The sequence below is a fragment of the Salmo salar genome, chromosome 24, assembly GCF_965601325.2.
Source record: "Salmo salar chromosome 24, fSalSal1, whole genome shotgun sequence".
NCBI classification, from domain to species: Eukaryota; Metazoa; Chordata; class Actinopteri; order Salmoniformes; family Salmonidae; genus Salmo; species Salmo salar.
The window spans coordinates 8,449,839-8,472,457 of record NC_138314.1 but is presented as its reverse complement, the minus strand read 5'-3'; the positions used below and the strand labels follow the sequence as shown (position 1 = coordinate 8,472,457).

Sequence of the window (22,619 nt, the reverse complement as noted above, 5' to 3'; positions counted from 1 at the left end):
ATGAAGTGTTTGTTGTCATTCAACGAGAGACTACCAGTTTTCATGCAATTTTTTTCACTTGAGAAACACTGCTCCAAACATTTTAGTTAGTTGTAAAATTGCGCGACTAAAAACGTTGAAATTGATTACAGATTTCTTGATTTATCGACGTGTCGCCTAACTGAGTTCTGCTAGGATCAAACCGAACCTAGTATGCGGGCGCCTTTACACAAGACTCTCCACTAGCCCACCTGACCTGAAACACACAAACACCTCTTTAACCCACAATCTGTTATTAACAGACACTCTCTCTCTCTGACACACACGCTGCCTGGGACCCCATATGTGACCCTGTGTTGCCTGGCAACCACAGTCAACACGGCAGGATTCCATGAGGTCCTTTAGTGTCACAGTGTGTCAGACCAGCGTCCCCAGATCCCCCCCAACACCTAGAGTTTCTCTCCTGACCCTGGCTGTGGCCCACTATAGCGGTCTACTCTGCTCTGAGACACAGACAGACAGAGAAAGAAAGGCGTTGGGTGAAAATGCCAGACTTCTGCCATTAGATCTGTTTCTCTGGCCTGTGTGTGTGTGTGTGTGTGTGTGTGTGTGTAAGACTTACCTAGTTAAATAAAGGTTAAATAAAAATAGATAAATAAATAAAAAGTCTGCCAAAAGGCCAACGGGGCGTCTCCATTTCCCTTCGGCTAACCCCTTCGGCTAACAATTGGGTGGCTCATTCTGTGTGTGGTGTGTGTGTATGCGCGTCTGTCTTACAATGCAGTATCTTGCCAACAATAGCCAATCATAATTCGGCAGCAATCGCACATACACCCCTCCCTCCTGCACTGACGTCAGAGGAAACACAGGGACCCCCAGGCGCATTCCTTCTGCTGTTACATCTCTCCCTCTCTCTCTGTCGCTAGCTATTGTGCCCTTTTCCCTCACAAACACCCTCGTTCATACATTAGAAGCAAATGGACATACTCACAAAAAATACAACACACAAAATTTCCTTTGGACATTGATCCTACCCGTCCATCAATTTAGCAACTTTCCAAATGACCCAACAAGAGTATTTGGGTGATATCTAATTTCATTATTTTCACAGGTTCGCTCTCATAAAATCTTGTATTACCCTCAGATCTTTCTCCAAAAATGCATCTGCAGCTGACCCATTCTTGTTTGTGCGCATGTGTGGCGAGGGTAGTTTCCCTCAGAGTGTGATGGTCATTTTTAGGTTGGTGGGAAGGGGTGAGAACGGGAGGGGGTCTGACCAGAAACAATCCTCTCATTCTGTCCAGTCACATGCCTACGGTGATATTTTGGGCTTTACTCAAAATACTTAAATGTGTCATGTGCGAGGCATTCCGTCTAGACACAAGAAAACGGGGGAGATAGTTCGGGGGTTACTATTGGCTTCTGGTTACCATTGGCTTCTGGTTACCATTGGCTTCTGGATGCTATTGGCATTTGATTCGGATTGTTTCTTCTCTGACGATTAGAGGCATTTTCACATCTAAAACCTGTAATCTGGGACACTGTGTCTAGACAGAGTAAAGGGAGGAGGCCGCTATTATAATCACTACTCAATTTGATTGTAATCTCTCAGTCAACTGAACATGATTAGTGCTGTTTGGATGACTGTTTAATCCAAGTGAATGCATTTAGAAGTGTGTGTGTGTGTGTGTGTGTGTGTGTGTGTGTGTGTGTGTGTGTGTGTGTGTGTGTACCATGGCATCCAGTAGGTGGATGCATCGCAGCAATTCAGGTCTGGTCTCACAGTACAGGCGGAACAGCAGTCTGCCGATGGGCTGCTTCTCACACAGGCTCATGTAGTCCCGATCTGCCAGAAACACACACACACACACACACACACACACACACACACACACACACACCACACACACACACAAACTAGTATCTGGGCCTATCTGTAGAAATAACACACACATTTGGAAAGACCCAGGCACGTTTACAAACACTTACAATACATTAACAGCACAGCAGCAGCATGACACACATGTAATACTTGCACCCACACACAGCCGTTTGTTTTACTATCCTTGTGGGGACCAAAGATTTGAATCACATTCAAAATCCCATTTTCCCTAACCCTAATTCTAACTCTAAAATAGCTTTTTTTCCTTGTGGGGACCGGCGAAATGTCCCCAATTGTCAAAATGTCCTTGTTTTACCATTCTTGTGAGGACTTCTGGTCCCGACTAGGATCGTAAAACTATACACGCACACCACCAGTAATATACCGATGCTGTTGCCCAGCTCAGTGCACTGGCTGATGTGGGGGAAGCGAAGGATCTCCTTCCATTTCTTACTCCTCCCTTTCCGCTTCCCTCCTCCACCTACAGAGAGAGAGAGAGAGAAAAGAAGGGATGAGTGGATGAGAGGAACAAAGCCATTTCAGAGAGGCACAAGCACATACTGAAACAGTATGTGAGAAAGGAGAGCGAGAGAGAGCTCTGCAACTGACAAATTTGTTTCCGCTCATAGCTCTGAACGTGTACATGTATCATTTTTTACATAACGTCTCGACTTCTCTTCAAATCCCTTCTCTCTTGTTATTCCTCCGTTTTCTTTTCTTCCTCTGTGTAATGCTCCGGGGAATGTGGCCATCCCGAAGCAGAACAGTGTGTGTGTGTGTGTGTGTGTGTGTGTGTGTGTGTGTGTGTAACAGAGAATACTTCCCGGCCAGTCAGATTCCCATCGGAACACAGAGCTTGGCCAAAGCAGATTCTATAATACTGAATCACCATGCATATATTCCCAGCACACACACACTCATCAATATCAGAAGATTAGCCATGTTTGATTCTGAAATGTTGATAGTGATCAATAGGTTTCCCCTTCCCTTTCTCACACTCGGGATGTCTTAACACGAGAGAGATGGAGAGAAAGAGATGGAGAGAGTGAGGGAGAGAGAGAGAGAGAGAGAGAGAGAGAGCGAGAGAGAAAGCTACATCTTTAAGCAATAATCGAGGAATGCTCCAACAAGGACGTCATGTGTTTGCCTCTCACTGTGTGTGTGAATGCTCTAGCAGCTTTCACATCCCTTTCCCTTTACTAAACACCAACTCTTTCTCACACACCGACTGCTGCCACAGACCTCCTCAGGCCTCTGTCTGGCCTGGGTTACATAATGGCCATGCCTCCTCCCCTCCCACCTCACTGATCTGACATTGACTGGATAGGTAAAAGCTATGTAGTGGAACCCTTGCAGAGGGAAGCCTTTCAGGAACAACTCCGAGCATAACTAGGGCCCAGAGATTTTCCTGGTTGGGTCACATGGTCCCCAACCATTGGATATAATGGAGACATAACTCCAACAAGTCAAACCTATTACTGAATTATTAACCCTGAACTTAAACATTGTAAAATGACTATTGGGTATTAGCAACAGTAACTGTGACATTATTATAATTTTTTTTTTAATTGGGGGGGGGGGGTTATTATTTATATACTTTTTTTCTCACCAATTTCATATCCAATTGGTAGTTAGTCTTGTCCCATCACTGCAACTTCCGTACGAACAACTGGGGAGAGGCGAAGGTCGAGAGCCGTGCGTCCTCCGAAACACAACCCAGCCAAGCCGCACTGCTTCTTGACACAATGCCTGCTTAACCCGGAAGCCAACCGCACCAATGTGTCGGAGGAAACACCGTACACCTGGCGACCGTGTCAGCGAACAATGCGCCCGGCCTGCCACAGGAGTCGCTAGACAAGAACATCCCTGCCGGCAAAACCCTCCCCTAACCCGGACGACGCTGGGCCAATTGTGCGCCGCCACATGGGTCTCCCGGTCGCGCCCGGCTGCGACAGAGCCTGGACTCTAACCAGGATCTCTAGTGGCACAGCTAGCACTGCCAAGCAGTGCCTTAGACCACTGCACCACTCGGGAGGCCAACTGTGACATTTTTACCCAGAGCACTTCCCTAGTTACGTTCAGACAACGTCTCAGAGAACAAAAATACACCCCTTTATGATTCAATGGGTAAAACAATGAACAATGAATAAGTAGACAAGTAGACATTGAGTGGAGAGAAGAGGTTATTTCTTGTGAAGGGTCAATCTCAGGTCGATGTTATGTCTAAATAGTGGCCCTCCACCCTGTCTTTCAATTCAACACAATATGTACTTAACCACAATACTCCTTCTTCCTCCCTCTGAATCTAACCTACACTGTCTCTCTTCCTCTCTCGGTCGCTCCCTTCCTCCAACTCCTTCTAGCTCACAGTCTGTCTCTTTCCTTCAATCGCCTACCTTTCGCTCTTGTCCTCTCTGTCTTAATCTCTCCCTATTTCTCAGTCTCGCTCTCGTCTGATTCGACCCTACGGAATCATCACTATTTACATGCTGACTTCTGGTCAGTAACTGAACTCCACTTCTGCTTTCATGGCCAATCAGTGACCTCTTTCCCTGCTACTGACCAATCAATTACCTCCTCCTAGGATAATTTAAGGTCACAGGTTTAAAACGTTTTGTTAACAAGACTAACAACCTTCTTGTTGTTTCCTAGTAGAGAAAATACATTCTGGGTCAGCATTCACATATCTGGGACGAAGTAAAGGATGGTGCATTTGAATTGGGGCTGTTGAACTGTACTGCATTTAAACAGAGTTTGTACTCATTCGGTGCACACTTGTCAGGAGTCAAATGCATTGTGTTTTTATTTAGTATATCAGTTGTTGTAGAGAATTAGAGGACCATATCTGCCACATTGTTTTAGCTAAACATGTCTAGGGACCATATAAATAGATGTTGAATTCTACTACACTGATCAAAGCACAATGAACAAGAGTGTGTCTGTGGGCAAATGAAACCCTGTTTGTTTCAGTGCACACCACTGAAACAAACAGGGACAAAGTCTACAGGAAGAAACAGGCTCAGGACTGCTCCCACAGAGAGGTGTGTGTGTGTGTGTGTGTGTGTGTGTGTGTGTGTGTGTGTGTGTGTGTGTGTGTGTGTGTGTGTGTGTGTGTGTGTGTGTGTGTGTGTGTGTGTGTGTTTTTAACTGCATTTTAACTGCTTGGCAAACTCGAGTAGTACCTATGTCAGTGCAGTTAATTGTTAGCAGTAACGGACAGTCTTAGAATCTCGTCCAAGAATACAGGCGGTGCTATTTGACTTGCTGACAGGACTTAAGAAAGAGCAGAACCAGGGATGAACATATTAGAACATTACAAGCATGCAAGTACTTTCAGCGAAAAGAGCCCAAACTAAATATTGGGTTGAGGGGCGGCCATGAATTCACCTCACAGATTAAAAACAACATTCAAAATAATAACCAGGTCAGAAAGAGCCTTGCAGACTAGTGCTGAGCGATAAGTGCTTTTTTGAGGTCGGTTTGGTTTCAGTTCGATTTCTTTTTTTAAAACATTAGATGCACTATGCATTACGTGGTTTGAATATTGTATGGTAGTGACTGCCCATTACTGCTTATCACTTATTAACCATCATTTACTCACTTTACTTGAAGAAAATATTTCAGTTGTGTATATTACATTTGTTAAATTTGATGACCATTACTTAATTCCAAATCGTATTCTCATCTCTATAGAGCTGCTGCCTATGCTGTCTGACAAAATCACTATTTTAGTAGTTCTTCAAAGTAAATAAGGCATACTTTTATGACTGCTGAATACCAGCTATCAAATCACTTAGATCATACATTTTCAGGTAGTGATATTGTGTGTTCTTCTGTCTCTTCTCTTCCTCTCTGTGTCTGCCCCACACAGACCGGACAAGTAGAAGGTATGGATTATGGTCATTGTAGTTAATTATCAGGTTTTCAGCTAATATTGGCCTGTTGGAGTCTACAACTCCAACAGGTATTGTGTGTAGATGGGTGAAGGAAAGAAAAATCTATTTCATCCATTTTGAATTCAGGCTGTAACAAAATGAGGAATAAGTCAAGGGGTATGGATACTTTCTGAAGGCACTGTATATGCAATTACAGCATGAAATTAAACTACATGTAACTACATGGTAACTGTATAACCAAAGAATGGTCTCTTTCTGGGAGCACATTCAATTCTCTTTTACAATAACAACCTAGCTAGGAGTCTGTAGCAGTCTATGCAAACTACTGTAGAGAGGAAGACTGCTTACCCTTACCCATGATTAAATATTCCATCAACTCTGCAGTGGATTCGTAAGCCTGCTGATAAGTCACTTCCTGTCTGTCTGTGAGTGTCTTTGAACCTCTCCTGCTGTCTGGGCCATAGTGGGAGCATAAAAGACGACCCCATTACTTTCACATGATTTATAATTCTGTTACTTCCAGGGCGGGCGACCATTGCTGCTTAATGAAGGAGAAACATTGACATGAACATTCCAAGACTGCCTGGAATGGAATGCATCTGGCACTTTGTGATAGTGCTAAGCCTTTGTGGAAATATGTGACACTATAATAAACGAATACGTTCAGATTTATAATCATAGTATAATGTTTAAAGATGTCCTCCAGCAATGGTTGTTGAAACTTTCACAGTTGAAAAGCGATATCCCAAGTATAAATACAGTAAAGTACACACACTAAACGGTAAAAAAATAAGTTGAGCAAAATAGTGTTTTTAAGACAACTGCAAACTTCAAGGAGTTAGTCTGATGGGAGTCCATGATGTCATCGGCCTCCCCTCTCGCTTGAGGTACAATAGACAAGCAATAGAGAACAAAAGAGGAAAGGCCCACCCCCCCAATTACACTATGTCATGACATACCTGGACCACCTACTGCCTTTTGTTAAGTAAATCAGGTGTTAAATGAGGTGAAAAGGAGACTGGAGTGCCAGTAAGTGAAGTAGAAACCCTTGGCGAGCACAGTGTCTAGGTTTGTTACTGCTTTCTGTTTGACAAAGTTGGCTTGTAAAAGTATGAATAAAGTCATAAAAGTCTTGTATAAACTTTCTTTATCCTCTCCCCTTTCTCTCGCTCCTCCTCTGTCAACACATTCTGTCACAGTGTATCACTCCCTTACACACACACACACACACACACACACACACACACACACACACACACACACACACACACACACACACACACTCCGGTCAGAGTTCATTGCGTACAGGAACCCGTCAGTCTAATTTGTTCCATGCGGACTACTCCCTTTCTTTCATATTTCTGGTTTACAGCTCTGACATCATCAACGTGAGCCAAGCAAAGTAAAAATTATGTCAGAGAGAACTACAGGTAACTGACAAAATAATGAAAACACTTGAGTAAATGAGGGATATAAAGTACATTTAAACTAGGTGCTTCCACACAGGTGTGGTTCTTGAGTTAATTAAGCAATTAACATCTCCATCATGCTTGGTGTTCATGTATAAAAACGCTGGGCAGGCCATTATTTTGGCTACCATGGCTATGCCCCATAGGATGACAATGCCCCCATCCACAGTGTACGAGTGGTCACTGAATGGTTTTATGAGCATGAAAACCATGAAACCATATGCCACGGCCATCTCAGTCACCAGATCTAAACCCAACTGAACACTTATGGGAGATTCTGGAGCGGTGCCTGAGACAGTGTTTTCCACCACCATCATCAAATTTTATGATTCGTAGACCACAGGTGTAGACTAACACTGAAAGGCTTAGGCTTACTTACAGGTCCATTTCCAACAATGCAGAGTTAAAGATAAGAAATATAATAAAAATATAAATAGTGACACAAGGAATAAATACAAAGTGAATATCAAATATAAAGTTAAAATAACATAGCTATATATAGGGAGTAGAAAATAACATGGCTATATGCAGGGAGTACCAGTACTGACTTGATGTTCAGGGGTATGAGGTAATTGAGGTAGATATGTACTGTACATATGGGTAGGGCTAAAGTGACTAGGCAACAGGATAGGTAAGACAACAGCAGCAGTGTATATGGGGAGTGTGAAAGTGTGTGTGTGTGTGGCGTCAGTATGCATGTGTGTGCATGTTATGTGTGTGGGTTGTATGAAGCGTATGTGTGTGTGTGTGTGTGTGTGTGTGTGCGTGCGCACTTTGCGGTGTCAGTGTAAATATGTGAGAGTGTGTGGGTTGAGTCCAGTGTGTGTGCATAGAGTTAGTGCAAAAAAAGGGTAAATTCAGGTAGAGACAGACAGGTCGAATGGCAAATGAGGAGAGCCCCTCACATTATAAGGTGCCACTTGCCCGCCCTCTGGAAATTCTCGCTTCTCTTCCTTGCGAAGAGCACTCTCTCTGGAAGCTCTCCTCAGTACAACTTGATCCCTGTTTTCTAGCTTAACTGTTTACAGGTGTGCCGCGAGGTTATGCCGCCAAGAGCAAGTACAGTATTTCGGCTCTCACCGAAAGGAACATTTTTGCTTCGTCTCCTGTGGTATCTAGCGTCACACAGCTAGCTACTGAGACTTGGTTAGCCCACGCCGCAAGGCACAAGGTAACTTGGCTAGCTTTCTGGAAAGCAAGCTAACCACACTAGCATGCTTCGCCCCGTGTGATAGCTAGTGTTAGCTAGGCTGTTAGCTAGCTAGTGTTCACCCAGTGGGCTAACACAAACACCTCATGGTAAAGTGTTGAGTCATAAGCGTCATAACCCAGTTAGCAATGCCTTTCTCCTGGAGTTATAAAGGGCAGCCGTACCCCATGGGAAACACACATGCTCAAGCAGCTCTCTAACGAGGCCTGCAAGTTTTGTACCGGCCCATGCTAGCTTAAGCTATGCCACTAGCCATCTAATTTGTCTAGCATTAAGTTGCTTTGTGCCTACTAACTGAATCGGTCCCACCACGTGGTAAGCCGGTCCATGAGACTGCCTGAAACAGGCTAGCTAATGCGGCAAGACTGGCCTTGCCATAACCTGCCTGGTAGATCCGGAAATCGTGGCGACCTGGTCTCCACGCCCCCTGGACGAGGCTCCGCATCAGATAGAGGGGCAGTTTACTAGCGCCAGTACTAACTGAGCGACCAGCGATCCAGCAGGCTGCAAACCCACAGTCCAAGTCGCATTGAGGTCCCGCCCAGCTGATTCCCCTGTAGGAACGAAGGGACGCCTGACCTAGGGGTACGCCCATTGCCTGTCTACGCAGACTGCTCCTGCCAAACGCTAAGGCCACAAATGTTTGTTTCTTTTCCGCATTGAGTCTGGATTTGACTCCCTCCCCGAACCTTCTAGAACGCAAACACAATCGGACATATTCTGACTGTCTGATTGGTCCCAGAAACCGATGGATTGGGCAAAATTCGGCATTGGCTTTGATACTCTGATTGGTTAGAGACGATCCAATCTCTGAAGACTATTTTGTACAACGACGCTCATCACCACACACCTCGTATGTAGCGAAGACGTCATGCACGTATGCCCCAGTGGCAGAGAGGAGCAGCCAACAGTTCACTCCGTGTCCTGCCCTGCTACCTCTCGGGTGCTCCTAGAACCCTTCTCTTTGTGCAGCGACTAATTTCTATGCGTTTGCTCACAAGGAAGACAGAAGGAGCCCACTTTATCCTCGAGTGCCCTCTGCGCCACAGCTCTCCCCAACTCTTTCTAAAGTAGCTGAGGCAGGAAGACAAACTGTCAGACGCCACCTAGCACTCTTCCTTATCCCAGTGTTTTAACTCTGCCCCTTTCAATGAAATACAATGATAGGACGATTTGCTCCAACACCACCAGAGGACTGGCGCGCATGCGCAGTCCAGCCCTAGGTCTTGTCCACAGTCAATCAAAAGATAATTGTGACCTCAACTTGTCTGTCGGCTCTCCGTTACTGGAAGAGCCCTTCGATCTTCATTTCTGGCACTCCCCTAGGAGTAGTATCAATAAGGAGGGTGGTAACGACAGACGAGTCACTCACTTGTTGGGGTGCAGTTCAGGAGGGAAAAGCAGTAAACGGTTGACAATGTCCCTTTCTCCGAGACACTTTCTACCTTGCCTTTGGAATTGTCACATCAGGACCGACAATACGACTGTGGTGGCATACATCAAACGTCAGGGTGGCACTTGCACTCTGTGTTTACACAGACTGTCAATCAAACAGCTGTAGACTTTACCGTAAAATGCTTACTTACGAGCCCTTTCCCAACAATGCAGAGTTAAAAAGTAAGAAAAATAAATAGTAATTAGCAAAATAAACTATCAAATTAGGAAATAGTAACGCAATAAAATAACAATAATGAGGCTATTTACAAGGAGTACCAGTACTGAGTCAATGTGCAGGGGTACGAGGTAGTTGAAGTAATATGTACATGTAGGTAGGCGTAAAAGTGACTAGGCAATCAGGATAAATAATAAACAGAGTAGCAGCAGCGTACAGTGCCTTGCAAAAGTATTCATCCCCCTTGGCGTTTTTCCTATTTTGTTGCATTACAACCTGTAATTTAAATGGACTTTTATTTGGATTTCATGTAATGGACATACACAAAATTGTCCAAATTGGTGAAGTGAAATGAAAAAAATTACTTAGGTATTCACTCCCTTTGCTATGAAGCCCCTAAATAAGATCTGGTGCAACCAATTACCTTCAGAAGTCACATAATTAGTTAAATAAAGTCCACCTGTGTGCAATCTAAATGTCACATGATCTGTCACATGATCTCAGTATATATACACCTGTTCTGAAAGGCCCCAGAGTCTGTAACACCACTAAGCAAGTTGCACCACCAAGCAAGCGGCACCATGAAGACCAAGGAGCTCTCCAAACAGGTCAGGGACAAAGTTGTGGAAAAGTACAGATCAGGGTTGGGTTATAATAAAATATCAGAAACTTTGAACATCCCACGGAGCACCGTTAAATTCATTATTAAAAAATGCTAAGAATATGGCACCACAACAAACCTGCCAAGAGAGGGCCGCCCATCAAAACTCACAGACCAGGCAAGAAGGGCATTAATCAGAGAGGCAACAAAGAGACCGAAGATAACCCTGAAGGAGCTGCAAAGTTCCACAGCGCAGATTGGAGTATCTGTCCATAGGACCACTTTAAGCTGTACACTCCACAGAGCTGGGCTTTATGGAAGAGTGGCCAGAAAAAAAGCCATTGCTTAAAGAAATAAATAAGCAAACACATTTGGTGTTCGCCAAAAGGCATGTGGGAGACTCCCCAAACATATGGAAGAAGGTACTCTAATCAGATGAGACCAAAATTGAGCTTTTTGGCCATCAAGGAAAACGCTATGTCTGGCACAAACCCAACACCTCTCATCACCCCAAGAACACCATGGTGGTGGCAGCATCATGCTGTGGGGATGTTTTTCATCATCCCTCAGATTGGGTTAGCGGAGATCATTGTCCTGCTTTATGATGAGCCCTGGCAATTGCCTTTATGCAGGGTTCTTCTGACCCAAGCCATCAGAGAATCTACACCCTCACCCAGACACTATGGTCCTCTGAGCCTGGCCCGTGAGAGGTTGAATCTGCCACTCAAGGTCCTTTAGACTATCCAGTGCCAGGGCCCATTCTACGCACTCACTCACTGTATGGATTTTGTTTTTTTTAAATGGTTTGACTGAAAACAGCTAATTTTCCAAGATTTTATGCTTCTTGCAGGACCTTTTGGACAGAGGGAAGGTTCTCACTGTTAAGGTCCTACTTGGCAGTAATCTCCGCCTGATTAAGTTTAGTCAAGTAGGTTGACGTTTATTGTCATGAAACTTGATGGGCCAGCTGCAAAGTCAAAATTGGCTATATTGTAAAAATGTACGTAAACAAAAATGTAAGGTTAGGCATTAGGGTTAGCAGTGTGGTTAAGCTCAAGGTTAAAATCATGACTTTGTGGCCGTGCCAGCTAGTGACCACTCTGCAGAGCTGCCTCCAGTACATGAGTCATCCCAGTATCTATTCTGCATCATCCCAGTATCTATGCTGCAATAGTCTATGTGCCGGGGGGCTACGGTCATACTGTCCTATCTGGTGTAATTCTCCTGTCTTATCTGGTGTCCTGTGTGATCTTAGGTGTGATCTTAGGTATGCTCCTGCTATTTGTCCCATCTCTCTCTCCCCCTCCCAGAGGACCTGAGCCCTAGGACCATGCCTCAGGACTACCTGCCTGATGACTCCTGGCTGTCCCAGTCCACCTAGTCATGCTGCTGATGCCGTTTCTACTGTTCTGCCTACGGCTACGGAACCCTGACCTGTTCACCGGACGTGCTACCTTGTCGTGCTGCTGATCCATTTCTGCTTGCAGCTATCGAACACAGACCTGTTCACTGGACGTGCTACCTTGTCCCGGACCTTCTTTTTCGACCCTCTCTCTCCCCCTTTCTCTATAGCACACCTGCTGTCTCAACCTTTGAATGCTCGGCTATTAAAAGCCAACTGATATTTACAGGTGCTAACCTGTTGTACCCCTCTATAACCAATATGATTATTATTTGTCCCTGCTGGTCATCTATGAACGTTTCATCATCTTGAAGAACGATCTGGCCTTAAAGAGTTACTGAACACGCAGATTGGGATGTTTTTTTTTTTTGCTGATCATTAGAAAACAAGAATTCAGTCTTGGAGGTGTGTTTCCTGACCGATTTTGCATTTGGTTAAAGATGTTTGTCTCCCATGAGGTGTTTGGTGCAGTATTTCTCAAGTTAAAAAAATGTGCGACGTCTTGTCTTATGTAAACAAAGTCGGAGCTCCTGGGCTATTGGAGAGCAATCACCGTAGCTGTTCACCCATGTTAGTGGGTAAATGGACATTGTCAAATAAAAACCCAAACTTCATTTACCTGTTGTGATGCATGTTTCAAACTCCATTTTAGACGAGACCAAATTTATGACCAAAATTATCTTATTTGTGACTCGTTTCAGGAAACTAGTCATATGTCACTATTTCAGAGGAGGCATTTAAACGTAAACATATATTTTTTAATCAAAATGCGGTTTTTGGCAGAAATGCATTCTGGAACATGTGATTTTTCATGTGCCTTAATAACAAACGTGTATGCCATCTGAAAATATGAATAAAATTGCTAAATTATGAGCCACGGAAAAAGACAGGAACCATCCCGCTAGCCATGATTGGCTGAGATAATGGATGGGCTGGACATCCCGAGAGATGAGCTCAATTGGTCTGCCATGTAGCACACTTCTGTCTATAACATGATCTGCTCAGTATGTGTAGGTAATACTTTCTAATGCAGCTTTTTTGAAAGATATCACAAAGAACTGCAAAAGTGTTGCTAATAACTTTCTAGAGCACCGGGTTTTGAAGTCAGTGGAATGCCCGTTAGAAGCAGAGTGTGACAGCTAAGGAGATGGAGAAAATTCTGGCGTTTGATTGCAAATGTACGGAGGGAGTCGAAGAGACATAACACACTTCTCTCTGGATTAAATCTTCAAACTAAGGGCAACCATGGCATCCGTGACAGAGACCGAAGCATAAAGTCGTTTTTATTGCAAGTTAAAGCGTACTGTTAGCTACCTATGCAAATGGCTCTGAGAATAATATTACTGCACAGATCATACACGTAATGTAACGTTAGCTGGCTGGCTCGCTAGCTAACGTTACATTACGTGTATGATCTGTGCAGTAATATTATTCTCAGAGCCATTTGCATTGCTAGTTATAGCCTAATGTTAACTAGCTAACAGAAATATAAAAACGCAACATATAAAGTGTTGGTCCCATGTTTCAAGCGCTGAAATAAAAGATCCCAGAAATATTCCCTACTCACAAAAAGCTTATTTCTCTTAAAATTCATGCACAAATTTGTTTACATATCTGGAAGTGAGCATTTCTCCTTTGCCAAGATAGTCCATTCACATGACAGGTCTGGCAGATCAAGAAGCTGATGGTTAAACGGCATGATCATTACACAGGTGCGCCTTGTGCTGGGGACAATAAAAGGCCACTCTAAAATGTGCAGTTTTGTAACACAACACAATGCTACAGATGTCTCAAGTTGAGGGAGTGTGCAATTGGCATGCTGACTGCAGTAATGTCCACCAGAGCTGTTCCTAGAGAACGTAAGGTTGATTTTTCTACCATAAGCCACCTCCAACGTTGTTTTAAAAAATTTGGCAGTACGTCCAACCAGCCTCAATTGTAACTCCGCCAGCCCAGGACCTCAACATCGAGCTTCTTCACCTGCGGGATCTGAGACCAGCCACTCTGACAGCTGATGAAACCATGGTCTTGACCTGACTGCAGTTCGGCGTCGTAACCGACTTCAGTGGGCAAATGCTCACATGAGCGGTTTGCCGATGTCAACGTTGTGAACAGAATGTCCTATGGTGGTGGTTGCACTTTATCAATGGCAATTTGAATGCAGAGATATGCCGTGACGAGATCCTGAGGCCCATTGTCGTGCCATTCATCCGCCACCATCCCCTCATGTTTAGCATGATAATGCACAGCCCCATGTCGCAAAGATCTGTCCACAATTCCTGGAAGCTGAAAATATCCCAGTTCTTCCATGGCCTGCAAACTCACCAGACACGTCACCTATTGAGCGTGTTTGGGATCGACGTGTACGACAGCGGTTCCTGCAAATGTCCAGCAACTTCGCACAGCCATTGAAGAGGAGTGGGAGAACAGTCCACAGGCCACAATCAACAGCCTGATCCACTCTATGCGAAAGAGATGTGTCGTGCTGCATGAGGCAAGGTATCTGTGACCAACAGATGCATATCTGTATTCCCAGTCATGTGAAATCCATAGATTAGGGCCTAATGAATGTATTTACATTGACTGATTTCATTATTTGAACTGTAAATCAGTAACATTTTTTAAATTGTTGCATGTTGTGTTTATACTTTTGTTCAGTGTAGTTGGTTAGCTACCTGTAGATTCATGCAGGGTAATAACGTTATGAGTTGGGATTATGGTTAATTGTTTAGCTAGCTACATGTCTAAACAAAATACTCCACTATGCAGGTAACCGTTTCACTGTACCGTTTACACCTTCTGTATCCTGTGCATGTGACATAAACTCAGCAAAAAAAGAAACGTCCTCTCACTGTCAACTGTGTTTATTTTCAGCAAACTTAACATGTGTAAATATTTGTATGAACATAACAATATTCAACAACTGAGACCCTAAACTGAACAAGTTCCACAGACATGTGACTAACAGAAATGGAATAATGTGTCCCTGAACAAAGGGGGGGGTCAAAATCAAAAGTAAGTCAGTATCTGGTGTGGCCACCAGCTTCATTAATAAGTACTGCAGTGCATCTCCTCCTCATGGATGCACAAGATTTGCCAGTTCTTGCTGTGAGATGTTACCCCACTCTTCCACCAAGGCACCTGTAGGTTCCCGGACATTTCTGGGGGGGAATGGACCCTAGCCCTCACCCTCCGATCCAACATGTCCCAGACGTGCTCAATGCGATTGAGATCCGGGCTCTTCGCTGGCCATGGCAGAACACTGACATTCCTGTCTCGCAGGAAATCACGCACAGAACGAGCAGTATGGTTGGTGGCATTGTCGTGCTGGAGGGTCATGTCAGGATGAGCCTGCAGGAAGGGTACCACATGAGGGAGGAGGATGTCTTCCTTGTAATGCACAGCGTTGAGATTGCCTGCAATGATAACAAGCTCAGTCCGATGTTGCTGTGACACACCGCCCCAGACCATGATGGACCCTCCACCTCCAAATCAATCCTGCTGCAGAGTATAGGTCTCGGTGTAACGCTCATTTCTTCGACGATAAACGCGAATCTGACCATCACCCCTGGTGAGACAAAACCACGACTCGTCAGTGAAAAGCACTTTTTGCCAGTCCTGTCTGGTCCAGCGACGGTGGGTTTGTGCCCAAAGGCGACGTTGTTGCCGGTGATGTCTGGTGAGGACCTGCCTTATAACAGGCCTACAAGCCCTCAGTCTAGCCTCTCTTTCAGCCTATTGTGGACACTCTGAGCACTGATGGAGGGATTGTGCGTTCCTGGTGTGACTTGGACAGTTGTTGTTGCCATTCTGTACCTGTCCCACAGGTGTGATGTCCGGATGTACCGATCCTGTGCAGGTGTTGTTACACGTGGTCTTCCACTGCGAGGACGATCAGCTGTCCATCCTGTCTCCCTGTAGCGCCGTCTTAGGTGTCTCACAGTACGGACATTGCAATTTATTGCTCTGGCCACATCTGCAGTCCTCATGCCTCCTTGCAGCATGCCTAAGGCACGTTCACGCAGATGAGCAGGGACCCTGGGCATCTTTCTTTTGGTGTTTTTCAGAGTCAGTAGAAAGGCCTCTTTAGTGTCCTAAGTTTTCACAACTGTGACCTTAATTGCCTACCATCTGTAAGCTGTTAGTGTCTTAACGACTGTTCCACAGGTGCAGGTTCATTAATTGTTTATGGTTCATTGAACAAGCATGGGAAACAGTGTTTAAACCCTTTACAATGAAGATCTGTGAAGTTATTTGGATTTTTACGAATTATCCTTGAAAAGACAGGGTCCTGAAAAAGGGACGTTTCTTTTTTTGCTGAGTTTATAAACTTAGATTTTATTTGATATAGTGTGTGTTTACCAGAGACGGTAATGTGAAGAACAACATGACCTGCACCAAAGTCAAATTAGGATATAACGTTATGCCAGCGAGACAGTGTCCAAGTTCTAAAATCTCCGGGTAGAATGCCCTGCTTTTATTTCGTGACACTCACAACTGTAACCTATTTTCTGTAATTAGCTCGCCATTAACGTTTAAATAATGATCTTAATACAAATGAGCTAAAGTTAATACCTTGTCAGCTATATGATATGGTTATTAGTTTAACTGGCTAGCCAGGTAACTTATGGTTAGCTAGCTAGCTAACAAGCTAGAAACTAACCAAAACATTATTTAGAAAGTTGCTTTTGGTTGCCTGGTTTGCTATAGTGACATATACTAAATTCATTTTTAAACGGATGGGTTTGTTGGTGTTAAAATACACCATTTATGGTAATTTTTGTGTTGATACTTTTCCATAACGACAACATTATGGAAGTTTGATGTCGGACGACAAAAGAATGTTCATGATGTCACTGCGACAACTGTCTACAGACATGTCGATAGACGTAGTATAAACCAGCAATTAGTCTTGAAATCTATGGTTGTTTAGTACACTACCCTATTCACTCTATTTGGCACATGACCTCACATGTGAATCCTTAAAGAGACGGGTGGGGCTAAGGCTTAAGAGGGTGTGAACGATGCTGAATGGGTGTTGACAAAGAAGAGCTCTCCAGTAGGTGTACCAAAATATTCAAGGGACATTTTCTCAAAAGTGGGGTTACAAGTTTATCAACTTTCAAAGCAGAATTACTTTTCCATTGTTCCTCAACTGTAGTGTAATATATACCATTTTCTAGCTCTAAGTCTCTACTTTTATTCAATGTAAATCGAGCTGGTCGGTCACATTTACACTTTGTAGGACTGGCCACCCGTTAGAGCCTGGTTCCTCTCTCGGTTTCTTCTTAGGTTCCAGCCTTTCTAGGGAGTTTTTCTTAGCCACCATGTTTCTACATCTGCATTGCTTGCTCTTTGGGGTTTTAGGCTGGGTTTCTGTATAAGCACTTTGTGACCACTGCTGATGTAAAAAGGGATTATGAATAAATGTGATTGATTGATTGAATAAATGCCAACCTGCCTTTGACAATATACAGATACACTTTACGAAAGGATCACGTCGCTTACATCCAGTTTCCAAGCCTTTAACCCATGTTGGATAGGTCTACTGTACTTGAGGCTTTTCGCAGCAGCCTTTTGAGCCATGCTTAGGGCCTCTAAAATGCTAGAGCCGGCCCTGTTGCTTCGCTTTACTGATTGCCTTTGTGTCTGCAAAGTGAGTGTGTGCCAGGCCATCACTCATGCCTACAGTTTGCCCTGGGGTTATCCTAGGTACATTGTTACCCCACCCTTACATGCTGACTACACCACCCGCGTTTCGCGTACGTTGCTAAATAAATGTACACATGCATGTACCTGTCAAAAGTTTGGACACACCTACACATTTGTATTTATTTTTTCTATTTTATACATTGTAGAATAATAGTGAAGACATAAACTATGAAAAAACACATGGAAGGGCTTCCCAAGTGGCGCAGCGGTCTAAGGCACTGCATTGCAGTGCTAGCTGCATTACTACAGATCCTGGTTCGATACCGGGCTGTGTAGCAGCTGGCCACAATCCAGGTTAGGGGGGGTTTGGCCGGCCGGGATGTCCTTGTCCCATCTCGCTTTAGCCGGCCGTGGGCACGCTGACACGGTCGCCAGGTGTACGGTGTTTCCTCTGACACATTGGTGCGGCTGGCTTCCGGGTTAAGCGTGCATTGTGTCAAGAAGCAGTGCGGCTTGGCAGGGTTGTGTTTCGGAGGACGCACGGCTCTCGACCTTTGCCTCTCCCGAGTCCGTACGGGAGTTGCAGCGATGGGACAACACTGTAACTACCAATTGGATATGATGAAATTGGTGAGAAAAAGGGAGAAAATAAATCAAAATAAAAGATATCCCCCCCAAAAAATAACACATATGGAATCATGTAGTATCCAAAAAAGTGTTAAACAAATCAAAATATATTTTAGATTCTTCAAAGTAGCCAGCCTTTGCCTTGATGACAGCTTTGCACACTCTTGGCATTCTCTAACCAGCTTCACCTGGAATGCTTTTCCAACAGTCTTGGAGTTTCCACATATGCTGAGCACTTGTTGGCTGGTTTTCCTTCACATTGAGGGCCAATTCTTCCCAAACCATCTCAATTGGTGTTGAGGTCAGGTGATTGTGAGAACAGGTCATCTGATGCAGCACTCCATCACTCTCCTTCTTGGTCAAATAGCCCTTACACATCCTGGGAGGTGTGTTGGGTCATTGTCCTGTTGAAAAACAAATGATAGTGGGACTAAGTGCAAACCAGATGGGATGGCGCATCGCTGCAGAATGCTGTGGTAGCCATGCTGGTTAAGTGTGCCATGAATTTGAAATAAATTGCTGACAGTGTCACCAGCAAAGCAACCCCACACCATCACACCTCCTCCATGCTTCACGGTGGGAACCACACATGCAGAGATCATCCGTTCACCTACTCTGCATCTCATAAAGACACTGCGGTTGGAACCAAAAATCTCAAATTTGGACTCAGACCAAAGGCCTGATTTCCACCGGTCTAATGTCCATTTCTCGTGTTTCTTGGTCCAATCAAGTCTCTTCTTCTCATTTGTGTCCTTTAGTTGTGGTTTCTTTGCAGCAATTCAACCATGAAGGCCTGATTCACGCAGTCTCCTCTGAACAGTTGATGTTGAGATGTGTCTTACTTGAACCCTGTGAAGCATTTATTGGGACTGCAATTTCTGAGACTGGTATCTCTAATGAACTTATTCTCTGCAGCAGAGGTCTTCCTTTCTTGTGGCGGTCCTCATGAGAGCCAGTTTCATCGTAGCGTTTGATGGTTTTTGTGACTGCACTTGAAGAAACTTTCAAAGTTCTTGGCATTTTACGGATTGACTGGCCTTCAAGTCTTAAAATAATGATGGACTGTCGTTTCTCTTTGCTTATTTGAGCTTTTCTTGCCATAATATGGACTTGGTCTATTACCAAATAGGGCCATCTTCTGTATACCACCCCTACCTTGTCACAACACAACTGATTGGCTCAAATGAAGGAAAGAAATTCCACAAATTAATTTAACCTCTTACATCTAGACGTTCCGCTAGCGGAACACCTGCTCCAATATCCAATGATAGGCGTGGCGCGAATGACAAATTCCTCAAAAATACAAAAACTTCAATTTTTCAAACATATGACTATTTCACAGCATTTTAAAGACAAGACTCTCCTTTATCTAACCACACTGTCCGATTTCAAAAAGGCTTTACAGCGAAAGCAAAACATTAGATTATGTCAGCAGAGTACCAAGCCAGAAATAATCAGACACCCATTTTTCAAGCTAGCATATAATGTCACAAAAACCCAGAAGACAGCTAAATGCAGCACTAACCTTTGATGATCTTCATCAGATGACACACCTAGGACATTATGTTATACAATACATGCATGTTTTGTTCAATCAAGTTCATATTTATATCAAAAAACAGCTTTTTACATTAGCATGTGACGTTCAGAACTAGCATACCCCCTGCAAACTTCCGGGGAATTTGCTAACAATTTACTAAATTACTCACGATAAACGTTCACAAAAAGCATAACAATTATTTTAAGAATTATAGATACAGAACTCCTCTATGCACTCGATATGTCCGATTTTAAAATAGCTTTTTGGTGAAAGTACATTTTGCAATATTCTAAGTACATAGCCCAGCCATCACGGGCTAGCTATTTAGACACCCGGCAAGTTTAGCACTCACCAATATCAGATTTACTATTATAAAAGTTTGATTACCTTTTGTTGTCTTCGTCAGAATGCACTCCTAGGACTGCTACTTCAATAACAAATCTTGGTTTGGTCCAAAATAATCCATGGTTATATCCGAATAGCGGCGTTTTGTTCGTGCGTCCCAGACACTATCCGGATGGTAAAGAAGGGTCGTGCGCATGGCACAATTCGTGACAAAAAAGTTCTAAATATTCCATTACCGTACTTCGAAGCATGTCAACCTCTGTTTAAAATCTATTTTTATGCAATTTATCTCGTAAAAAAGCGATAATATTCCGACTGGGAATCTCCTTTTCGGCAAACAGAGGAAAAATCACAAAGACGGGGGCGGCCAGGGCACGCGCCTAAGCCCACAGTCCCTTGATCGGCCACTTGAGAAAGGCGATAATGTGTTTCAGCCTGGGGCTGGGATGACGACATTCTGTTTTTTCCCGGGCTCTGAGCGCCCATGGAAGACGTAGGAAGTGTCACGTTAGAGCAGAGATCCTTTGTAAAAGATAGAGATGGCAAAGAAGTTCAAGAAATGGTCCTGTAAAGGAATCTCTCAGGTTTTGACCTGCCATTTGAGTTCTGTTATACTCACAGACACCATTCAAACAGTTTTAGAAACTTTGGAGTGTTTTCTATCCAAAGCCAATAATTATATGCATATTCTAGTTACTGGGCAGGAGTAGTAACCAGATTAAATCGGGTACGTTTTTTATCCAGCCGTGAAAATACTGCCCCCTAGCCATAACAGGTTAACAAGGCACACCTGTTAATTGAAATTCATTCCAGGTGACTATCTCATGAAGCTGGTTAAGAGAATCAAGGCAAAGGGTGGCTACGTTGAAGAATCTCAAATGTTAAATATATTAACACTTTTCTGGTTCCTACATGATTCCATATGTGTTATTTCATCGTTTTGATGTCTTCACTATTATTCTACAATGTAGAAAATAGTAAAAATATAGAAAAACCCTGGAATGAGCAGGTGTGTCCAAACTTTTGTCTGGTAATGTACATGTTATTCAATAATTTCACCCAAACTGCTTGCGAGCGTCTGCATAGCCAGGCACTAAAATAGAACTTGGTTCTATTTTTGACCCTTGATGCTCTGCAAGTCCTGCCTCTCCCATTTCCTCATTGATTTTTAGGAGCATATACCCACGTGGGTGATTGAAAGCTGAACTGAAAGTTTGTTGCCAACTGCCATGTACAGTCCGAAGAAGATTATTAGAAACTAACTCGGTTTACCCTTTTATCTGTGGATTAAATGTCGAAGTAGATAACACATGAGTTTGTGTGATTCAGAATGGGTCAAAATTCTACAAAGATCTAGAAAAAAAAGCCTTGTCCATTTCAGGTGAAATGTATATCCCAGGACAAATTAGCTAGTAACAGAAAGCTAGGTAGCTAAATGTCCATGAAGGTTTCACGTGTTTCGACCTGTCCCCAAATTAATATTAGTTAGTTCAGAGTTTGTTTTGATATTTCAACTTGTGTGTCCCGATCGCATCTGGTGTGGAAGGACAAAATCAACATGCGCACAATGGCGGATGCACGAGCGTGTTCAGTGTAGTCAGCATGTTATGCCTAAGAAATTATGGCTTTCCACCTATCGCCTTCACTTCTACAGAAAAATAGTGTCTACACCGTTTAGATCCAGTACGCGCATTGCACATCTACTTGGATAGAAAGAGAGCTTTTGGCAAGAGCGCAATGCTCTTTGCTCCCTGATCACCCATCTGCGAGGATGGGCCCTCCTCTCTTCTAAGGCTATCCTGTTGGATAATGGAGGCTATTATACATCTATAATAGCAAGGGTGGCAGCCTTCGGAGGCCCCTTCCTACAGAGGGGTGGCTTCCTCTTGGGCACTGTTTTGGGGAATCTCTGCTTAGAGATTTGAGACACCATGTACCATGTTGGGCCTCCCTTCACTCTGTTATGAGGTTTTTCCAGACGGGTTGTCTCTTCATCAGTTTCAGAGCCTCTGAGAGTTGCTGATGTTGGGACTACCCTGGCTTCGGAGAGCAGGTTTGCAATACAGGAATTGGCCATATCCCATAGTGAGAGAGAGTGAATGTCTGAAAGAGAACTCAAAGTTACCTTCATAACCCCGGTTCTCTGATAATGTGAGTGAGATATCTCACCGCATTTCCCTGCTTGCAAGAGAAGCATGCTTGAGAATGACCAGAGGGCGGACGAGTTGCTCCTTAGGAGAGGGACTCACCTCATTCTCCACTCGACATGGCGGTCTCCGAGAGACACTCGTCATTGGTTTTCTTCCGAGAGTCTTAGTGAGTCGACTGCATCTCATGTTGAGAAATATCACTTATATTATCAGAGAACCAGGGTTAAGTAAGTGACCTTGAGTTACCGTCATCC

General features: G+C 43.9%; 1 protein-coding gene across 3 annotated transcripts in view; it reads right to left on the bottom strand.

The window, feature by feature from the left end:
- Positions 1 to 22,619, bottom strand: part of LOC106585171 (G protein-coupled receptor kinase 5) — a 70,671-nt gene that overhangs the window by 9,808 nt on the left and 38,244 nt on the right. For 2 of the 3 annotated variants that reach the window (XM_014171085.3, XM_082968462.1), the window contains exons 2-3: positions 2,247 to 2,342; positions 1,713 to 1,825 (exon numbers count right to left, since the gene is read on the bottom strand). In XM_014171085.3, coding sequence (XP_014026560.1) covers positions 1,713 to 1,825; positions 2,247 to 2,342 — 209 coding nt within the window. Of the gene's footprint in view, positions 1 to 1,712; positions 1,826 to 2,246; positions 2,343 to 6,716; positions 6,811 to 22,619 lie in introns of those variants that run through there. The other variant, XM_045706638.2, reaches the window with a different exon arrangement.